Source organism: Marmota marmota, unplaced genomic scaffold (assembly GCF_001458135.2).
Source record: "Marmota marmota marmota unplaced genomic scaffold, marMar, whole genome shotgun sequence".
Classification (NCBI taxonomy): Eukaryota; Metazoa; Chordata; class Mammalia; order Rodentia; family Sciuridae; genus Marmota; species Marmota marmota.
The window spans coordinates 2,415,745-2,439,107 of NW_025999969.1; the positions used below are offsets into that span (position 1 = coordinate 2,415,745).

Below are 23,363 nucleotides of genomic sequence, written 5' to 3' on the forward strand. Positions count from 1 at the left end.
TAAAAATCAAATTGTTTATTGTTGCTTTTTGCCATTTGGTAGCATTTTACACACAGGCTTCGATCTTCAGAATACCCTGGATTCAGTAGAAAAACCTTTTAAATGAAGTTTTGTACAATAGAAACTTCTCAGCAGTCAAAATTTGGACTGTAAAAAAATACATGCAAAACATACTTTTCTGAAAACACTTAACTTTGAACAAAGCACCGAACTACACAAATGCAGAATGAAAACGGCATTTCAACTCCACCAAAAGTAGTCATCATAAAAGGTGTAAAAGTCACCTAACTTCACTAGGCACTGTTCACTTTTTAAACATGAGACAATAAAAAATATTGTCCACAAACAATATCCCAGCTCTATGGCAGGTTTCAGAAAATCTTCAACTTCATGCTTTAATAGCGACCTGGAAAGAAAATGAAAAATAAACATGCTTTAATGCTAAGGGAGCAGTATATCAAGCTTATTTGAATGCTAAGAACTTTATTAGACTATTCTACGATTAGGAAATTTCTAGCAGATTCCCTTTGTGGGAATAACAGGCATGTGTGTACAAAAAATAGAAATGAGATGTTAAATACTAGATGAGAGATAAGAGTCTAAAAACCCAAACTGGGAGGAAGGGGATAAGTGTTGGGGAATGATACTGGCCAACTTATGTTGTCATACTGCATACATGACTATGTAACAATGAATCCCATCATTAGGCACAGCTATGAGGTACCAATAAAAAAATGTGGAAAGCAAAAAAGTAGATGCAAGAACATATAAAGGACACAATTCCAGTTGTACAAAATTTGTAATAGTTCCCAAAGCAGAAAAAACAAAATGGTGACAGATTATGTTAGGCTTATTTAACAAATAAATGGATCCTAACATGGATATAATAGATACACAATGATAATACGTGGATCAACCCATTATTTGCAAAACGATCACTCAACTAGCTGTAGATGCCAAGTCAGAACAACTCATAATATTATAATATATAAACAATATCATAAAGATAAAAAACTTACGAGGTGAGTAGGATCGAGATCTGGAACGTGACCTGTATCCTCCACGACTGTAGTAAGGAGAAGGTGACCGCCTTCTGTAAACAAATGTCAAGGATGTCTAAGTCTCTACAAATTACGATTATACGAAAAAAACTAGAAGGACCTAATAAACCTCTAATTTTTTTTCATTAGTTAGGCTTCAAAGGCTAAATTTTCAGAATGAACATCATACTGGGCCCTAGTGTACTGGAATCCATAAGCATCTCCAAAAAACTATCAGGTCAAATACTCCTTGTTATATTCCATCAATAAACAATGTGCTTAGTTTTGAATATAATTAATTAATTATAATTAATTATTAATTATACCATTAATTACAACCACTTTTATGGAATAACACCATAAACAAAATTGACTAGTGTTTCAAGTAGGTTGTACTTATTTAAAAAAGAAAAACTGAGAAATTAAGAGTACAAGAACAAAGCAGTCATAAGCAAATGACTACAAATCTGCATCAATATCCATGACTTAATTGCTTCCCTCATTATTTATGAAATGACACCAATTACTTATTATAAGTCAAATTAACTTTTATGAACACTACAAAGCCCTTTTTATTGTTAAAGAGTATTTTAAAACTAAAAGAAATCCAATTTTGTGAATCCACTTAAAACTACCTATATATATCACTATCTATATAGCAAACATCTTTAATGTTTTCTGTTTTTGTCCAGATTTAAATTCTTTCCTGACATACCTGTAAATCTGATCCCTGTCTTGAGCAGCTCTCCATCCACCTCCTCCTCCACCTCCTCCTCTGTGAAGACAGAAAAGCAACATTTAGTTTTAAGGTAAAACGAAAACGAAGTGCAGCAGTTCACATCTCTAATCTCAGTGTTTCAAGGGGCTGAGGCATGATGGCAAATTTATAAGGCCAGCCCCAGCAACTTAGGAGGGATCCCCTCCCCCCAAAAAAGGAAAAAAAGTGTTTGTTTGGGGTCAGGTGTGGCTCCACAGTCCCCAGTACCCCACAAAAAAACTCATGAACCTTGAGTGAAACTAGTTGGGGGTGGGGGCACAATACTGGAAATAGAACCCAGAAGTATTCAACCACTGTGAGCTATATTCCTAGCTCTTTTTACTTTTTGAGTAAAGTCTTGCTAAGTTCTCCTGGTTGGCCTTGAAATTTGAAATTCTGCCTTAGCCTTCTGAGTCACGAGGGATTACAGGTGTTTGGCACTGTGCCCAGTGAATACTAGTGTTGTATAATAAATAGTCCATTTTGCCATCCTTTTTAGAAAATTGCACAGTGCTCTCTCTGGTGGCTAAAATGAGTATTAACACTACAGAACATTTCCAAGTAAATGCTACCAAGTGAATGAAAAATGAAGACTATAATCTTAGCCTCTACTTTTAAGTGTTATTTAACATGTATTTCTTGCTTAGAAAGAACAAATTTTTTTTTGAGTTTGTGTGGGTTAAATGTTGGCAATGTCAAAAGCATACTTAAACTCACTCCTACAGTGATATATAAATAATTTAATCAATTTTTCTTTTTTGGGTACTGGGGATTGAACTCAGAGTTAAATCCCAAGACAGGTCTCAATCTGTGAACTCTGCCATCTTCTGAATCACTGGGATTACAGGAATGTGCAAATAAACCTGGCTAGGACAACTTCCAATTTCTTAAAATTTATCAAAGTACCATGCAAAAAGACATCCATACCTCAAAGCCACAAACCCATCAAGGTTAACTGTTATAGTTCATATCTAATCATCACATAAATTTACATTTTTTACTTGATAGCTAAATTACCCAACCACTGCCAAAATGGAAACACATGCCAACTTTCAGGGAATTCAGCTGATTCATATACAATGTTTAAAATAAAATTTTATTATTATTTTTATTATTTTATTTATTATTTATTAACTCTTGGTAAAGAGCTCCCTTTAATATTTTAGAATAATCATTCAACAAAAATGCAAATACAGATACCAAATTAAAGACACATAATCCTAAAATTTGATTTAAACTCCAGCTTTTATTTCTTTTTGGTACTGAGGTCAAAATCAAGACCGTGAGCACGCAAGCACTCTGACACCGAGATATGGCCCCAACAGTAAAGCCTTTACTAAAAACTAAGCTTTGTGTTGCTTTAAATAATACCTTACAATTGAGACTCAGAAGGGTAATGGCCTTCCATATAACATACCTGTATGATCTGCTATAGTAGTCCCGATCATCATAGCCTCGATCATATCCTCTGTCATAATAATCCCGACGGCGTGAGCTGCCACTGTGAATAATAATACACGTTTTAAAAAATTCAAGTAGTCTTTTCTATCTTCCCAGATAAGACTTATGCTATTAAAAATCAGTACACATATATAGCAAAATACTATGCAGTGTTCTGGGTTTTTTAGTCAAGATCTATGTACACAACTGGATCTTTTTCTCCTGTACAAAAATAGTGGCATCTACAATATGTAGGTCTTCTCTGATGTTAAAATATAAAATGAATTTTATTATAATCCTCACCAATATCTGCCTTTCCCTTTTCTCATCCCTTGTAAACAATATTTCATCTCTTTTGGTTAAGGAGGCTCACAGGTCCTAATCACTCATTTATTAAGCCAACTCACTGAGCTGGAGTTATGGCTCAGTGCTCAGTGGTAGAGCGCTCGCCTGGTATATGTGAGGCACTGGGTTTGATCCTTAGCATCACATAAAAAAATGAACAAAATAAAGGTATTGTGTCCATCTACAACTAAAAAATACTTTATAAAGTTAATTCACTAGTTCACATTTCTAAGGAAAAATAAAATTTTATTTTTCTGAGTAGGCTAAGGTTTAGCTGGTCAGGAGAATATGGCAACCATGGAACATAGTCATAATTCTCTATTATATGGAACATTATATTTAGACTTAAATGAATAAGTTTTCTGTCAATATGGTACACAGCTGGGGAGTCATGATAAGAAGTATTTTATACTTCAGTGCAGTAACTGGAGCCCATGTATTATATTCTAAAAAAAAAACAACAAACTTGATTTTATCTACAACGGTTTGAGATTCCTATTATAGGAAATGATTTAATGATGGCAAACAAAATTTGTGATACAAATAGAATGTTTCCATCACATACAATCTACCTAGTTTTAGCTAGCTAAGAGATAAGAAAAATGATTTACGAGGTCACAGGATTTTATGTAGGTGTCACTTCATCAAGTGTTTTCAGGAAGAAATTAACAAACTTCACTGTCAATCACACTTTTATCTTCAAAGTAAACTTACTAGGTTGGTCTCCCCATGTAAATTCCTGGTGTTGGGGTATGTGGTCTTTTTGTTATAGAGAAATCAACTCTGATTCTACGTCCATCAAGCTCCATTCCATTGGCACGTTCTTTAGCCTTCAAAAGATAAATAAATTGGTGTATGCATTTTAGACAAAAATACTAAATTATCCTATAGCTTTAAAAATAATAACCTAGTGGACGCTTTCAGTTAGTGTCATCAAACATTTAACATAGGCTAGAACATGAAATCTTAAAACTTAAAAATGAATCATTTCATTTGGGAAAGCTGGTCGTAGAAACTTTTACTACAATTTAACAATATTTCCAGCTCTAAAGTGATGCATGGTTGATAAACTACATTATCTGAGAGCCAAATATGGCCAGATGCCTGACTCTTAATGATCCATAAACTAACAATCTAAGTGGCTAGGAATCAAATGAAATCCATAAATGATTGAACACAGTGCCACACTTTCCTTTACATATGGATGCTTTTGGTTGTAAAAGCAGAACTGAGATCCTATGATTTTACAAAGTTTTATTCACATATCCTCCTATCCAGAGTATACACCAACTGAAAAACTCTGCATTTAAAAACAAAAATACCCCATTTCAAAGTCTTAGAAGTTTGATAATTTGAGGAAACAGCCTTTAACCTAAGCAGAATTTAAGTTTCTAGTTCCAATGTTACTACTTTAGCACAGATTTTCAAGCCAGTGTTCATATAGCTGTAGCAAGTGAATCAGAAAATTCAGAAGCCTACTACACTGTCAGTGAGTTTGGGCCAAATTGTGTAACTTTTGGCACCTACAACTAAAACAAATAAAAAACATTAACCAGTAGGTTTATAACCATCACTTCAGATTATTTTCCACCTTAGAAAACAGCTCAATGTAAACACTGATACTCTAAATCACAGAATTATCAATATTCCTGTATTTTATTTATACATGCCAAAACAGTAATACGTATTTACAGAAATAACAGTGACATGCTGCAATCATCTCAAAATTATATGGAAAGAACAGATTTGCAGCACAGCTAGCCATAGCTGAGAACTATTCAAACTAGGTGATAGAACCAAATGTCTTAAATCATTTTTCTGTTAATCCACATGGATTTGAAATTTCCCCACAATGAAAGTTTGAAAAAAGAATTCAATGTATAATTTGATATCTGAGGCTAGAAGGATTTACCTAAAACTGTAGTTACAGATCTCCTATTTATACCATAAATAGCAAAAACTGTCCTTGTCTAAGCACTTGTCCATTAGTACTTGGGAGTTAAACAGAAATCCTTTTTTTTTTTTTAATACAAAGGTAAATGTTTACTTACTTCCTTGGCATCATCTACATTTTCAAAATACACAAAGGCAAATCCTCTTGAACGTCTAGACTGCTGGTCATATACAATAGACACATCAGCAATGGGGCCATATTTAGAGAATACTTCTCTCAGATCTCTTTCTGTGGTATATAAGCTCAACCCAAATACTCCAAGACAACAGTTGGGGTCAGGATTTGCCTAGAAATAGAAAAAAGGGTATTAAACTTTGAAAACCTCTTTAGAAATAATGTGAAGGAACCCGTAAGATATATAATTAGACCAAATATCATTTAAAAATTACAAAGCACTGCACATATTTTAAAGAATGGGCACAAAGACCACAGAAGAAATTGTTGAGACCCTGTTTCAAAAGGGAGGAAAAAAGAAAACAAACAAACAAAAAAACAGGGCTGTAACTTAGTGGTAATGCAACCTGGATTTAATTCTCTAACAAAAACCAAAAAAGTAACATTCAGGCTTTCACAAGAACACACATACCCAATGCTATAGTTATCACTTTGTCCATAGGCATTATTTCTATTGGCCCTGCCCAGATACTAAAGTTGGATGTTCAAATTGCTAGCACATATTGCTCCTACAATGAAAAACTGTTTGCACATAACCTTCTTGTATACTTTAAATCATTACTACAAGGGCTGGGGCTCAATTCCCAGCACCAAAAACAATATCAAAAAACACCACTATATTTCTTAATTGCCTACTAAAAATGTAAATGTCATGATGAAAAAATGGCACTAAAAAAAATTAGAAGTCAGCCCTCATTCATCGGTAGGTAAAAATTACAACTGTAGGGCCGGGGTGGTTGGTGGCTCAGTGGTAGAGTGCTTGCCTCACAAGTGTTAAGCACTGGGCTCAATCCTCAACACCACATAAAAATAAAGTTTTGTGTTCATCTTCAACTTAAAAAAAAAAAACAGCTTTTTTTTTTTAATTACACCTGTACTAAAACAGACTTTTCTATTATTATACCTTAAACAATTCGGTTATGTACCTATGAAAAAACCTGACTTACAAAATAGGCACAGTAACAGTAATTATATGAATATGGTCTCAGCTGCTTTCAGATGGCTAAGTGAGTAATGGTGGGGGTAGCATATGCGGTGTAAACATGTTATACAAAGGGATGGCTCACGCCTTGCCTAGGAAACAGCACAGCACCTGATTTCATCATACTAGTGATGGAGTGGAAAGGTCCAGACTTTCCATTTAGTATTTTCTGGAAATCAGCAAATAAATGCAACCCAAGAAGATGTATACCAAACCCTTTTTAACACGTATTAAGCAGTCAGCATTGATACAACAAAAGGACCATGTTATTAACTTTCCAGTTTCCACAATGAAGTTACCAGGTTTCACTTTTATATCACAATTTCTAGGGAAATTACATTCCATTTTAAAAACAAACTCCTTATACCAAAAATAAGTTTAAAATAAGTTTGAAAAAACTCAGGAGAGCACCTTTTAAAATTTATAAACCACGCCCCAGAATTATGAGTAACATCAGTATGGAGCTGTATGTTATACTGCTAATAGCTCCACTGTCCTGTTAGTTTTTTATTGGGCAGTGATAAGGTACTGGGGACTGAACCCAAGAGTACTTTTACTAGAGTACTTGTTTTTATTGAGACAGGTTGGCCTTAAACCTGGGAATCCTCCCGCCTCATCTCAAAGTCACTGGGATTATGATTATAGGCAGGTGTCACAGGCCAGCTATAAAAACCAGTTCTTGGTTGGGGGAGGGAATGAGATGGGAATAAATTTAGGCAGTACTGCTTAAAAAGTTTTTCATCTTACCCGATTGCCAACATGGCGCCTTCGAGTAGACATGGGAGAATGACTGTGGCTGTGTCGTCTGCGATAATCTCTACTGTAAGACCTGCTACGGGAACGTCTATGGGAGCGGGAGCGGGATCGGGACCTTGTATAATGCCTCCGAGAGCTTCTTCTGGATCTAGACCTGTTAAGACAAAGGCTTAAAGGTTATAATAAATAACTGAAATAGATATGACTTTCAATGCTTTTATTACTGGAGGTTAAACTCCCAAAGAGGGATACAATCTAGATATGTTAACATGATCACCGATTTAAGCGGAGTCCATTTTTTCTTCTCTCATTTCAACTTTGCTAGAAGTGTTGTCAAAACCACAAGCTATACCAACATTTCTTCAAATTAACAAAAGATGAAATCAAATTTATACTCATCTTCTGAAAAATCAAGGCATGCAGCACTTTACTAGCTTAGTTTATGCACATCTTTTGCTTTTAATACCACTCTATTTCTGTCTCCCACTACTCATTTTAACACAATTATAAAATCACCACCACAGGCAGTTTTTTCACCGGTAGTTTATTTTTTAAAAGATCAATAAGTGGCTCTCGACTAGCATTACCACTCGATCCAGGACACATTTGAGAGAAGAGGTGCTGTTAATTATGCCTGAAGAGGCATTAATAACTTGCGACTGTTCCAAGCAAAGCAGGATGCACAGCCTTCTCTTAACACACACAAAAAAGCTCCCAAACCCCTCCAACACTGTGGTAAGTTTTTTAATCCACACTGGACTACACCTATTTAAAAGAACTGCAATTAATGAAAACTAATGTTTTAATATTTGCCAAACTAACAAACAGTTTGCTTATAGTGAATCCTCACAACTTCAAAAAAACTAATATAACTTGCCTTTTATAGATAATAAGCTAACGTTGAAAAGGTTAAGTAAGTAATCTGCCCAAGCCAGCAAAAATAGAGGTAAGATTTGAACCCTGACTCCAAAAGCCCAGGCTCTTAACCACTTAAAGTCTCTCTTCCACAACCTAGGTTCGTTTCTAGTACCAATATTAAATAAGCCAACAAAAGATCTAACCCTCTCTATCTTCCTAGTTTAACAAAGCACACACCAATTTCAGAGCTAAGAGAAACAGAAGAAAATCTCAAGATTGTCTTTCTTACCTAGATTCAGATCTGGACCTGGACTTTGATCTGGAACGCCTGGAATCTTCCTTGGAGCGAGACCTTGCAGGGGTATGCCTTGCAGATTTCCCAGATCCGTGAGCACTTCCACTTCTGGAAGCAGAACGGGATTCCTACACGTAGATGTCAAAAGTTTAATTTGTATACTTTCTGGGCAACTTCAAAAACAAACAAGCTGCTGTGAGGTAAATGGTGAGGAGAGCAATCCTCTTCCAAAGATAAGAAAACATAGGTAAGGGCAGGAATTGCATATACCTGGTATAATAGTTTCATTCCTCCAACTGACATAAGTCAATTAATTTTTCCTTTCTTCCACCTTTCTGGAGCAGGGATAAGAGTTACCTGATCCCACTCCCTGAAGAAAGGGTGGTTAAGGGAACTGTCCAAGGATTGTATTTTGGGAATGTTACTCCATAAAGACCAGGGTGAGAAAGAATCTTATTAACTATGAAATCTATAACTTATAACTTTCAGTTAAGTTACAATCAATTTAAAAACCCTACAAAATTTGCAAAACTTACTTTTAGAATGCTTTTGATAGTTTTCATTAAGACTTCAAATTTTCAAGACTTGTATTTATTGTTGAATGCGGAAAGAGACAAGGACAATGATCTCATTTAAGTCCTAAAGGTGGAAACCTAGTGGAAAGCAAGGACCAGCCATACAGACATTAAATAAATTCTATAAGACCCTAGGTTCATCTAATGGTGGGAGGCTCCTAAGAAATTCAACGTAATCAGATGGAGCTTAAGTAGAAAGGCAATGGCCTGTTAAGACCTAGATTTCTCAGCTACATGGAGACAGGTCAGGGTAAACTTATAAGAAACTGAGAATAAATAAACTAGAAATGTTATATAAAAAATACATATTAAAACCAAGACAGATTAAATCATCAACTACTAATCTAGGGTCCAGGAAGGAAAGGTGATCAGGAACTACAAGCAAAAACTGAAGTCTAGATTATCTGTGTACTCTAAGCTTTCTCAATCAAAATTCAAGTAGCTGGCAGGCGAGTAGCACAAAAAAGATCTCAAAAAGAAACCAGCAAAGGATAATGTCTCAATAGGATATTTAATTCAATGAGTTAACGACACATGTCAAACAGCAGAAGAGGCATGTGCAATATAGCTAGTAACAGAATTAGGGAAAAGTTCTGCAAATGGTACCAAGAAGATAAGAGACTCCAAGTCTTTGATAACTAAGCTCTCACCAAGCAAGACAGCATTCATTGTAGGTTTTCCAATTTAAGACCTAGAAATCCAAAATGAAACTCTGAGACACAGCACAAATGGCCAGGTTGAAAATGAAGCAATTTTACAGTATCAAGTCACTGCAAAGTCTGAATCCAAATATAAGTTATCACAAGAGATCGCCCCTCTGCCAAACTTCAGAATATTCTGGCATCTCTAAAAGGCTTTAATTACAGTTTAAAAACCTTTTAGAATACAAACTTTTTTTACAGGATAGTGGAAAACACTCAAAAGATCCTTTCTATGATGTCTTGGGGGAGGGGGGAATCAGGGGGGTAAGGGGTGTAGATAGCACTAAACAGATCAAGTTTAAGTTCAAAAATAGGGAAGAAAAGTCTAACAAAGAAAATGAATTTGGGTCTCTATACCACAAACAACTTTTTGAAATGCTACACAGGCTTTCCTGTCTACCAATCCTCCTCTTCAATAAATGACTGCAAAGACAAGAAAAAAGAACCTCAGATTGTTTTTGAGAAATAGATACCCTCAACAGAAGGAATGGTTTAAAGATGTATTGCTATACTGGAAACCACAATTTACAAGCCCTTAGATTTCTGTATTCAATGTTCCAACAAACATTTAGAAAGACACTTTACTCTCAATACGCCTCAAAAATATGAGTGCAAATTTTACCATCTTCACTACAAGCAAAAGCTAATCTAGAAGATAAATGAGGAACAAGTTATCTAAATGCTTCTATTCCAGTGCTAGAAATATAACTTAATGGAATAATTATAAGCTTTAATAGAAACCAAATAGAACTACTTGCTCATGAAGGAGAGCAGAACACCAATGCCTTACAGTTAACAGTTAAAATCTCTAATGTTATAGCTAACAAATTTTTAACACTGGAACTTGAATATAAAGGAAGATCAGGTATAGAGAGGCAAGAACCCTTTTCACAAATTTCTTGGCTTCAATCAACAGAAAAGCTTTATTCCAAGCTGAGATGCTTTAGTCTGTTTCACAAGCACTAGTCTAGGAAATAAAGTCTTTATTTATTTATTCATGAAATCAGAGCAGACCAAGAGCCAGACAGTGTATTTATAAAATCAGAGTTCACTCAGCCTCAGAATCTAACAGGCTATGCAAAATTTCATAATAATTTCTTATACCAAGAATAAGGGGAATACCCTGTCTACTGCCATCTGGTTAACACCTAAATAGTACCTCTACTTTCTTTCCTATGAGGGATATTTTCTTAGGAAAATTAAAGCCTTCTGCCACTTAGCTGGTTGGGAAGATATATGTAAGGAATTTAGTTTGCTTAAAAGAAATGAGACCTAAAAGATTAGCCAAATCCAAAGCATAAATTAAGTCTTAATACACAGGCAAATCTATAAAACCAGTTGGGGAAAAGCCCCTACACAGGATACTTCAAATTCCACACCCAGGGCAGACAAAGTAACAGTAATAGTAAAACCCTACCAAAAAGAACTGCTAAGGACACATGCCTTTAGCATCAATACAATAAACCCAAAAATTCCCTGAAAAATGCTCAGAGAATCCTGGTTCTTATTGATTGGCTCTTAGTCATATGTTAATATACAACCTACAAGGAATACAAATTTAAAAAAAAGTAATTTAAAAAATAAGCCTTCCAACAAAATATGATGACATCTCCCTATTGAGAACAGTGATAATCTCAGAAATTATTTGAAAGAGATGATAAAAGCAGAAATAACCATCCAATCCCTATATTATTCAAAAAACTAGATGCAGTATATTAGAACAGAGGTATCCACTAAACCTCTTTAATACTTAGTAAGTCTGGAGTTGGGCACCCACTCATTAACTTAAAATCAAAGTACACTTGAGTATGATGCTAGATTAGTCTTACTGACTCAATTTCAGAAGTTATAAGCTTTCTATTTGATCCCCCCGCCCTCCTGGAACCATGTTTCTATCCATCCCTAACATTTATCAACACTCCTGATTATTTTTGTCTTCCTTATACTGCCTGTCCCAGGACAAAGGCCTGTAACTTCCCTTGTCTCCCCAATGGCCCAGGGAGAAGCCACCCTAATACCCAAAGATGACTTGGCCAAGAAGGAATGGATGTTGACAATCCACCAGCATTCAGCATCAACATTTTTACCTTAAGTCTTTCCAGTTTGGGCCACATAATTAAATTTCATACTGGTTCCGATAGATTATGGGGCTAAAAGGCCCTTTTCTCTAGACCTTTCAGGTCTCTTGATAAAAGAATCCAGGGGCTTGAACAGAAATATTCATAATTTTTACCTCTGCTATGTGCAAAATCAGCATTATTCATGTCGTTATACTGGTTTATTTATAGCAAGTTTTACAAAGCAACAATTAAGGCAAAATGAATACAAAAACTTTATAAATGGGAATATTTTTCTTCTGTTTACAAAATGCAATAATAATATAAAAAGTACAACTTTCACACTGTGATAATAGGCCCCAAGTATCAAAAAATGGATCCTGTAAGTTTCAGGGGTAAATTACTTTCTCCAAGAGCTTTAAGACCTACACCTGAGAGAAAGTTTTAAAGCTGCCTTCAGTTTACAAAAAAAAAAAAGTGTATTAAGATGATACCCTTGGCATTCTAAATTGGGTAGAAGACAACTGTTGGGGGTTACTAATTATTTTGATATGTGTACTTGTCCCATCCAACCAGGGGCAACAACATCACACCATCATCTGACTCTTCTTGGCTACAATGAAACACAGAAAGAGAAAAGACAGAACTTTGAGTTGGTGTCCTCAGGAAGTGATAGAGATAGCAGTCTAGAAAAAAACTATTTTAGAATCTGTCTTTAATATCATAATAGCTAAACATTGATAACAGAAAATGGAACAAAGCACCTATTACTACTATTACATTTTGAATTAGCTATCCTGTTTCACTTGTATGACCCACCTCTTCCAAGGAAAGGTATTGTATTTTAGCGGAAACCTTAGTCATTTGGCTGGAACAAGCATTAAACAAAATTTGAAGAATCGTTCCTATTTGGCACATATGCATCTGAATATTAGGGCCTAAATGGTTGCAGCTTTCCACTAACACCATTTGGGAAAAAACTAATGCTTTCATTCCAAAATTTAACTATCCTGGTTCAATGCTTTGCTTGGATTTTGGGGGTTTGGCTTCATAACCATCTTGGTGACATTCTTTTGAAAACTTCCAACAGAAAAACATTATAATCATATATTATTTAGTACTGAAGGATAAAGGTCAGTGCATTAAGAGTTGGGAGGATGGAGGTGGCATATACCACCAGCAGTTCCAACCTCGGAAGGTACTCACTCATGTCCCAGAACAAGCTTAGTTAGATGAAAAATCTAAGGGACAACAGGAGGCCAACTGTTACCCATGCTGGAGAGCTTATCACTGCCTGGTATTTGACTACAAAGGGTTATTTTTAAAGAATTGCATTTCAATCATTTGACTAAGCAGTTAAAATTAGAATTACCTAATTTATACGTTTCCCTTGGAAGGCACTTCAAGGCACTTCGTTACCCTGTATATATTTTCTTCTATTAAACAAATAATGCATGCATGTTTAGCAAAATATACAGGGACACATAAACAGACTAGTAATTACTTAGCGTAGTGCTTTCTGATTCCAGATTACTTCTTATCTTAACTTCATTTTTATTTCTTTTCTTCATTCTTCCGTTTCAAATTCTGACTTCTTTCATCTTCCCCACTTCACACAAATTGCTCAATATTCTACAAGTGGGACTTCTGGTCTGATAATTAGCATGCATTCTTTCTTTTATTTTTTCAAATTTCAGCTTCACTTATTCCTGAGCTTCAAATACTCATTTATAAAACTTGTCAAATGACGACTTCCGCATTTTCCTTCTTCAACATTAACCTTAATAGAAAAAGAACAGGATGAAGAATATTTTAAAACTCCGGGATAAAATCCAGTGCCAAAACTGAAACTAGAAAAAAAAAATCCCTTGTCGTTTTGGATTAAAAAAAAAAAAACTAGAATATGCAGTTCAAAAATCAGAAACTACAGTTTTCTGTTGTTTCTAGTATATGATAATCTCACGTCTACTCCAAATAGACTTATCATGCGTTTTAAGTTGAATGTGAAGTGCGCCACTGAACATTTACTGTTCATTTAACATTTTAGAACTGTTAATTACATTTCACACTTCTTAAGATTGTATTCATCAAGAGAAAATCTTAAGTGTCAAAAGCACATCTCTAGTCAAAAAGTGACACATTAATACAAAAGTGCAAGAAAGGAAAGCACGGACAATTCATTTGTACAATGATGACAAAGGCTCAGGGTTGAAGAGGTTTACAACATTGTGACTTGTCTAGATAGGATAAAGAAACGTATCTTATGTCACACATTTTTGTACTGTATATTTTAAAGAGCACTGTTAGACAATGTCAGGGAACCTGACAATTTGGAACTATAGTGTTCAACCCACCCCTGGGAAAAGCTGCTCTATTGAAGTTTTATAGTATGAATGGTGTAATTACTAAATTTAGAACTAAAATCAGCAAAAATTAAGTCAACCTACTACTACATGCCAGTAGCTATGAAGGAAAAGAGCAAACCTGAGTCCAACAGTAGTATTTTCAAAGATTTTTCTGGTAATGTTTTCCCCTTGATGAACAAAGTATTAAAGTTTGGAAATCACAGGGAGCAAAATTCTACTTTATAAGGTGGCAATATAGAAAACTATAGCTCACCTCCACAGATAATGATTTAAAAGACTCAACTTAGTAATACTGCCTGCATGAAACATTCTGCATTATCATATAATCTTTCATTTAATGCCATTCATTTCCTCTCCTATATTTTCCTTTTGGAAAAAAAATTCTTAAAAGAAAAAAAAATTATAGGTAAGTCTTTACACCTATCTGGGTATAAAGATAACCATGGCTATCCTGGGAAGTATTTTCTAAAAAAGTAAAAACAATTTCCAGTCTAGTTTTACAGTCAATTATTGTTTATTTAATCTGGGAAAAGACTTAAATAGCTTTTTATTTAAGGGAATCATACTAATTGGTTTTCTTTTAATATCCATCACTAAAATGTAATGGGAAATGTTTGCTGGTAACACAAATGTAATCGTGGAATCAGAATGCCCAAGCAGGTTTCCTTAGGGCCTCCTAAAGATTATGTACAGATACAGGGCTTAGATGCTGAAAATACTGGAACAGAGGCCAAAGATCTAGGTAACACAACTGTTTACAATACAGGGACACCTGGCTCTTATTTCATTACCCCTTTCCAATTTTCCTCCTTCTATATTTTAAGAAACCAGACTAAATAACATAAATATTATGCTTATTTCAACTCAGTTTCTAAGTTCAAGTGGCCACTTTATAAGTCTCCGGAGGGCAACAATTAGGCTAATGTTATATTATTTGGTTAAGAGACCCTACTTAGAAAATAAACTTGTCCCATCAGCAATACAATTTGTTACAAAGTTTCTAGAGACTACAAACTGGAGTCCATTTAACATTACACATGCACAAACTCAGCAAGCTGACAAGGTTATATTTTATAGTATTTTAATAACTGGAAAGGGCATTGGCAAAGAAAATCTAGGATCTTGCTAAAAAAATAAAAATAAAGACTTGCCTGAATCTTTTAGAAAATTTCTTGCAAAAACAGACAACCCTTAAATTTACATTCATTAAAGTACATTCAGCACAAGCAAATACAAGTATGCTTTTTGTTGTTTTATCTACAAGCACAAAAATTTTAATGCAAAAGAGCCTCATCCAAGCTGCAGTATGTGACAATTTAGACTGACAAAAGTAACAATCTGAAAATTAACCTCCAAAACCCAATTCAAAGCAAAGATTTTTGGGGACTTTGAAGACTACAGTTTGCCATGGTGAATTTTTTTTTTTGCCTTACAGTTTAAACCAATAAAAATTGATAATATCTAATTCTATGACATACCCAGAATACTAACCTGGGTAAACACTTAAAATTCCTGAACATCAATCACCATACTTTGTAAGAAAATAATAGTTATGTATAAGCTCTTGTCAACATTTACAAATTATTTCTAAGGCTCAGATGTACACAACTGTAGCTCTCCCCTTGTCTTGGGTAAAATATGAACAACTATAAAAGCATTAATGTTTAGGTTTGGGGTCTCAATAAAGGGGAAATACTGTATAAACAAAGCAAATACCATTAAAACTTCTCTCATCATCTGAATTCCTCTTCACTTTTCACAAAACCAGCAGTACTTACCTTGTAAAATCACTTGTAATTTCAGTTTGAAAATGTCACCTTCTAGATCCAGACATTATTCACTCTATTAAAAACATTCTTATTTAAACCAAGGGAAAAGATTTCAACCTGGTTTCAACAGACATATCTAACCAGTCACAGTGATACAAAACAATGCAAACTATTTCCTCACACTTATTTTTAATTCAATCTTTTTTTTAAAAAAAATTATTTTTTAGGACACAATACCTTTATTTATTTTTATGTGGTGCTGAGGACTGAACCCAGGGTCTCACATGCGCTAGGTCACAACCCCAGCCCCTTAATTAAACCTTAAGTAAAAGGAGTTTGGTGTGAGGACTTTAGACTAAAGAGTCTTCAGGAGATGTTTCAGTTTTGAAAATTAAAATTTAGAGCCACAGGTTAAAAAATAAGGAACAAATATATCCCAAGATTAAACAGAAAAACTGTAGAATTTGAAAGGCAATGTGATGGGATAGAATCCAAACTATTCATCTCTTCACAGAGTTAAGTGGCTGTCTCAAATACATTGCTTCTAACAGAGTAAATATTCCATCAAATTATTTGTTGGGCCAAAACATTAAAGAGACTGGTTTGGCAAAAACTTAAAATACCCAGTCTACAAATAGGATACACTCCTTAGTTTCTGTATCCTTGATGTAAAGTTTCAAACTAGCCAAAATCCCAAAGAGGGGAGAATACTATACTGTGTTGCTACCAAACATGCAAACATGATACTGTGATCATTTCTAGATTTTAAACTTACACCTCTAAACTTAATAACAACTCAAGTGTTCTTATATTCAGAATTATGAAGGGATGTAAATGCTAGGCTTGCCTTTTTAAAATGTAAGCCATTTTTAATAAATTCTGGAAGAAACTTATCTGGAGATGAAAACAAGATTTTACTTTTTCATATGGACTGGCCAGATCAGAGGTCACATGATTTCATTATAAATCAACTTTTGAGATGCATTAAAAAAAATTTCCAAAGTAGGGATATGGGATACACTGAGCCACAGTTCTAAGCGTAAATACATTCACCCATTCAATATCTGTGACCAAATGGGAGAATAATTTACTCCAAACACAAACCTTAAATCTTTAGGAAAAGAAGAGCTTCTAAAGTCTAAAGAGGGTGGAGGAAAAACAGTACTAGGGAGGTTGGGGTGTTGAACATAGGAGTGGCTGGATGAGACAAAAAAGAGAAAAGATTCCAGCTGATTTGAAGAGATTGGTGTTATTTACATTAGTTTACAATGTTTAACAGCCAAAATCAGAGGTCAATGAAAAAATGAGGCCATTTCCCCCCCCCAGGCTTCAGAGATGTCATTTATACTGAACATATCCAAGATTAACCCTGAACATGTTTTTCACTGCTCACTTCCAAAAGGAAAGGCTAGTCAGACTTGACCACTATTGCTTTGCATCACACAAATACGTATATACTACCTACGTGCCCACTGACTGGGGCTTGAACAATCAAGTATTACTTTTATATTATGTCATTGAATTTTATAGTTTTGCTAAGCTTATCTTGGCGCTCCAAATGTGTTCCAGGCTTCCAATCATTTAAAGGTTCTAATTGGAAAGGAAACAAACATACAACAATGTGGAAGTATTTTTTAAATTTCAAAACTTAGAAAATCTATTTTAAAAAGCAAAGGCTCTTATGTAAAAGAGGTACCAATTAACACAACCTTTTTCTACCCTTCTTCATTTTATCAAATACTCATTCGGGTTTGTGAGAAACACCAGAAAGTAAAACTTTCAAATTAATTCAGTTTCATTTGAGCCGGCTCCGTTTCAAACTGGGACTGATTTCTTCCTTAAATCATTTCCTTCTCCATATATTTACTAGTTAATTCTTTGAACAATTTTTCCCACCTCAGGAGAACGCTATATTTAACTTCTTCAAATATTTTCAACTGGGAACTCCCATCAGAAATAAATCATTTGGTACTCCCTGAAGAGTACAAAGTATCCAGTAATTGGTGTTAATAACTTAACACTTTAAAATCATTTGCTCTTCAGGCCAAGCACCAGCAAGAGTATATCCAAACAGTGTATTCTGGTTGGCAGCAACCACACATAGTCACAAGCCACGCTGACGACTTGTGGGTTAAAATCAAACTTTCTTAGCCCAAGGAAGAGCTTTAAAACAAAAACGCCCTGGTGACGTTAGTCAACAATGTTTTGGGGAAACATCAAAATCTAAAAACCTAATATTTATTTATCTATATGTATAAGCAAGGTCTCATTAGTTCAAACCAAATTAATCAGATTTGGTTTCAAGTTCACTGTCATACAGCAGTTCTCTAAAAATACTTTCTACTAAACCATCTAAGAAAATCTTTTAAATGTTAAAGAGTTTAATAAGATGTTTAAATAGGATTTACTTGACCAATGGTATTCAGACTTTAAGGCAGCTTTACAAAAAAAAAAATTAACAGTAACAAAGTGTACTAGAAAAACAAATACCAACTCATAACCAACAAAAAAAAGCCTGCTCAACTTACTCCTGTAAGTCTCAAAAGATGATTTCTATGATACTTATTACCTTTCTTTCAACAAGTTTTCCATAAGCTCCAAACATTTTAGCAAGCCCCCCCGCCCTTTACCGCCATTCGGTGGTTTCTGAATCTCACATCCAAAGCCCCACAGGTAAGCGATGCTGTTTAAGCTTAGAAACCATCTCATTCTCCCAATCTAGGAACGTAATCAACGCCCACCTTTAGGAGATGTAAACAAAGAGTACCAATACGTGGTGGTTCTCCGGATCAGAACGTCCCAAAACAAAGGAAACAACGGCGCCATAAATTGTTGCCTGCCAATTTCTCCTTCACAATCCCATGGGAAAAAAAATCTCCATAAAACAATCTTGGCGAGCTTAAGGTTCCGTTTACTAGGACACCGACGACGGTTTTTGCCCGGAACGCCCCTTCGATACAAGAGCGGCATTCCTTTTAGGCCAAACACAAAGCCCGCACGCCGTTCGCCCAAAACTAACGGGCCCAGCATTTACGTCAGATTGTTTCCAGCTTAAACGAGGCCAAGTACACCCTAGATACTGTGCTTTCCATTGTCATAAAAAAAGACCTTCGCTGACCTAAACACTGGGCTAAAGGCCCTCAAAACGTCTCCCCGCGCCCCACGCGGCTCTCCGAGGCGCGGCCCGCGGTAGGCCTTGCCAGCATCGGAGCGCCGCTCCTCCGCCATTTTGTGCCTCTGGCTGCGCGCCCGGACCGCCAGCCCAAGATGGCTGCGGCGAGGCTTCGCAGGGAGCAACGGCGAAATAGGATACCGCTCCCCTCCCCCAACACCGAGGGGACACCGCGGCCATTTTTAATCTCTCTCCCCCCTCCTTATAACGGAAAAAACGGCCGTCTCGGGAACGAAGCCGCATAACCGGTTGGCGGCTTCCTTTTCGACCAAAGACACGTATACACAAAGGCTTTTTAAACGTTGTCACCTATCCCTCCTGGCTTCAGGCTTCGCGGCCTAATACGCCTCCGACTCCAGGCCGAGGCCGATGGGCCTAGAAAGAGATGCAAGAAGCTGGGACCACACAGCCACCCCCTACACCACCTATACGTACCCGCTCGCCGTAATTCTGCTCGCCGCTGTCGCTCATGACTCCTAGCTGACGTCGCTGCTCGCTGGGCTTCAGTCGAAGCTGCCAACCTCTTGCGCCTTCTCGATAGAGGCTCCGCCGCAGCCTCGCAGGACGCACGGGTTGCCGAGCCGCTCAGAGCCGAAACGCTCCGTACCACCTCCGCTCGGGCTCTAGCTCTGCCGGACGTGACGCGGCACTCCTTAACCCGGCTCCTCCCTCTCAAGAACGCGCGCTTTCTAGGCCCCGCCCCTCCGCGCCAGGCCCTCACAGCTCAGCGGTGGCGGGTTCCGAACCGGATGTGACGTCGGCCCCGCCCTCTCGTGCTGCCCCACCCCTGTCTCTCCGCCTCCGTTGGGCGGGAAAGTGTGTCTCAAGGCCTCAGGGGTTGTAGCCTCGGGACACAGTGATGTCACCAGCCAGATCTGAATCGCTTCTGAAACTCTCCCAGGAGAACACTGAAGGTGGGAGTTGGGAGGAGAGAGTCACCATTTACCCCGCCCTTTATTCCTTTCTTCCGCCTGGTTTCCTGTCTCATTTTGTGTTTGCCATCATTGAAAGAGGCGGAAATCCATGCACTAGTTTCCTACTTTACTTTGAATGTAGCCCTTAGCAATTGGTTTTTCCTTCCTGAATAAACTTTTTTTAAAAACCTAATCTTTATACACAGGAATTAAACAAAGTCTCTGTTCTGAAAATAGCAATCGTCTAAAAAGGGAGAACACAAATATTCACAAACTATCATTTTAAATGCTAGAGCCAAGTACGACTACAATGGTGTCACAAGGTGGGAGAGTTAATTTTGCCGTTGTGGTGAGCAGACCTTGACCTCCTTTGGGTTACTCTTTGGGGCGTAGCACAGTCGTTTTCAGGCTGTGCCTAAAACCTGAGTTTGCCATTAACTACTCCATTTACAGATTAGGTGCCGAGTGGAAATGACTAACCTTGTTTTTACAAGAAAACAACCACCCTTAAGGCACAAGTTGTTAAGTAATTATCACGCTAATAATAATGACCATCTGTGAACATCAAGTTAATCAGAAGCTTATAGATGCATAGGTGTATCAAACCCATATCTGGAGGAACAGACCCAGCTGGGGGATGGCGGCGGGGCAACTCAGGAGGCTGAAGCAGGAGGATTGAGGCCAGTCTCAGCAATTTAGTGAGGTCCTAAGCAACTTAGTGAGATCGTGTATCCAAAAAAAAGAGGCTGGGGATGAAAAGTGCCCCTGGGTTAAATCCCCAGTACAAACAAAAAGAAGAAAAGAAAAAACTAAAACCATAAGTTTATTAAACACACCAGATACCAAATGATACAAACCCCTCACTCAAGACCTGTAAAAGGAGGAGCGCCCCAAGAATGGACATGGTGGCACCTTGACCCTGTCACATGGTCATTCATCATATCTTGCCCAGGAAAATTGCCAGAGCAACAAACCTCTGAATCTCTGTTTTCAGGCTTTAGAAGAGTATGTTTTTTTCTTGCCTGTGACAACCGAATAAGTCCCACTCCAAGCTGATATCTCAAGCTGACACTGTGAAACTATTGTCCTTCCAGAACTTCCAGACTAGAATAAGTTCCTGTGCTTTGACAGCTCTGCTCCCTGAACAAGCTCTTTGGTTGGTAATCTTATTTGACCATTTATAGTGACTTTTTAAAAATGTTTTAGTTATAGATGGACACAATATCTTTATTTTACTTATATGTGGTAATTGAGGATCCAACCCAGTGCCTCACACAAGCTAGGCAAGTGCTCTACCTCTGAGCTACAACCCCAGCCCCTGACCACTTATAGTGACTTTTTACATTTGTATCTGTTCTCTGCCTTTGCTGTCAGGTCAGCCTCCTGAACCCCTATAGCTGCCCTAACCCTTTCATAGCTTTTCTGTAATATATGTGTAATATATGTCTCTATATATGCAATATATATACACACATATGCATACATATATATAACTATGTAAAGTATGATATGTGACTTGAGTGTTATAAATATTAGAAATTCATTGGCTATGACTACCAGGTGATCCACAAGCATTCAGTGAACTGCCACAGATAAAAGTGGTGTAGCCTGTAAATTTATTGCTATTCAATACATTCTGACATCAAGACACAAGGTGTTTGGTCTATGTTAATGACATAGCACACCCAGTACAGCCATTGCCCCAAAGCATATATTGGGTTTAGTGGGAAGAGCCCAGTTTTGGAAGTAGGTACCTGATCTCAGCTTCTGCACTTTAGTGATCCCCATCCATTAAAAGAAAAGAAAAGAAAAAAGGCTGATGAGGTACTTTAATACTTATTTGTAAAGAGCATTTGAACTTGTAAGAAGAAAAGCAAAAATTTATTAAGATATAACTCACACAAAGAAACAAAAAAAATTAAGAAAGATGTAACTTACCATGCAATTCCCCCCATTTAAAGTCTATAGATCATGGTTTTTAGTATATTACAGAATTGTACAACCATCATCAAAATCAATTTTACAATAGTCTCAAACACTGAAGTCTGTACTCAAGTAGTCATTTTCTATCCCCCTCAATACTTACATCCCTGGGGAATCTTCTCTGTAGATTTTCTTTTTTTATTTTTATTGTTTCTTTTAATTATACATAACAGCAGAATTCATTTTGATATGATTGTACAAGCATGAGTTTTATTGTATGCAGTTAGGACCCCATTCTTATGAATGTACATGATGATGGGATTCACTATAGTATATTCATATAAGTACATAGAAAAATTATTTTGGATTCATTTCACTGTCTTTCCTTTTCCTATTCCCTTCATTTCCCTTTGTCTAGTCTACTGAATATCTATTTTCTCCCCTTTTTGTGTGTTAGCTTCCACATATCAAATAAAATTTGACCTTTGGTGTTCTAGGGATTGGCTTATTTCATTTAGCATGGTAGTTTCCAGGACCATCCATGTACTTGCAAATGTCTTTATGGCTGAGCAATATTCCATTCTATATATGTATCACAATTTCTTCATCCATTCATCTATTGAAAGGCATCTAGGGTTGGTTCCATAGCTTAGCTATTGTGTATTGAGCTGCTATAAACATTGATGTGGCTGTGTCACTGTAGTATGCTGAATTTAAATCATTTGGATATAATGAGGAGTGGGATAGTTGGGTCAAATGGTGGTTCCATTCCTAGTTTTTTGAGGAATCTCTATACTGCTTTCCAGAGTGGTTTTCTCAATTTGCAGTCCCACTAGCAGTGTTTATATAGATTTTCTCTATAGATTTACCTATTCTAGACATTTCCTATAAATGGCAATTTGTAGTTCCTTGTAACTGGCTTTCTTGACTCAGTATGTTTTCAAGATTCATCCATATTGTAGAATGTACCAGTAAGTCATTCCTTTTTATTCTTGAATTATATTCCGTTATGTGAATATGTTCCATTTTATTTATTCATTCATCTTTTAATAGACTTTTGGATAGTTTCTACTTGTTAGCTAGTATAAATAATGCTGCTATGAACATTCATGTATAAGTTTTTGTATGAGCATGTTTTCACTCTGGAGTATACATCTAGCAGTGGAATTGTTAGTGTAACCGAACACAATAGTTTTACCCCTTGGTGAGTGCAAAGGAACTGCTAAACTGTTTTCCACAGAAGTTATCATTCATTTTTCATTTTACCCTGCAGTGTATGAAGCTT

General features: G+C 36.4%; 1 protein-coding gene and 1 long non-coding RNA gene across 6 annotated transcripts in view; one reads left to right on the plus strand and one right to left on the minus strand.

Moving 5' to 3' along the window:
* Tra2b (transformer 2 beta homolog) lies at nucleotides 1-19,961 on the minus strand. 3 transcript variants are annotated; one of them, XM_015499956.2, is made up of 10 exons: nucleotides 19,677-19,889; nucleotides 13,439-13,714; nucleotides 8,596-8,729; nucleotides 7,440-7,602; nucleotides 5,634-5,822; nucleotides 4,297-4,412; nucleotides 3,215-3,298; nucleotides 1,756-1,815; nucleotides 1,020-1,093; nucleotides 1-406 (listed from the first exon to the last, which is right to left on the minus strand). In XM_015499956.2, exons 4-10 carry the CDS (start codon nucleotides 7,470-7,472, stop codon nucleotides 396-398), a joined length of 567 nt encoding a protein of 188 aa, XP_015355442.1. In that variant the 5' UTR covers nucleotides 7,473-7,602; nucleotides 8,596-8,729; nucleotides 13,439-13,714; nucleotides 19,677-19,889; the 3' UTR covers nucleotides 1-395. The 3 variants fall into 3 exon arrangements, with proteins under 3 accessions (XP_015355442.1, XP_015355441.1, XP_048659987.1); XM_015499955.2 differs by lacking the exon at nucleotides 13,439-13,714 and having other exon boundaries at nucleotides 19,677-19,961; XM_048804030.1 differs by lacking the exons at nucleotides 13,439-13,714; nucleotides 19,677-19,889 and adding an exon at nucleotides 13,307-13,330.
* LOC125617092 overlaps nucleotides 15,587-23,363 on the plus strand; it is a 19,515-nt gene continuing 11,738 nt past the window's right edge. Inside the window, exons 1-2 of one of the 3 annotated variants that reach the window (XR_007347929.1) lie at nucleotides 15,587-15,700; nucleotides 21,880-21,892. This is a non-coding gene — a long non-coding RNA (uncharacterized LOC125617092). Of the gene's footprint in view, nucleotides 15,701-16,423; nucleotides 16,585-18,313; nucleotides 18,449-21,879; nucleotides 21,893-23,363 lie in introns of those variants that run through there. The other 2 variants (XR_007347928.1, XR_007347930.1) reach the window with 2 other exon arrangements.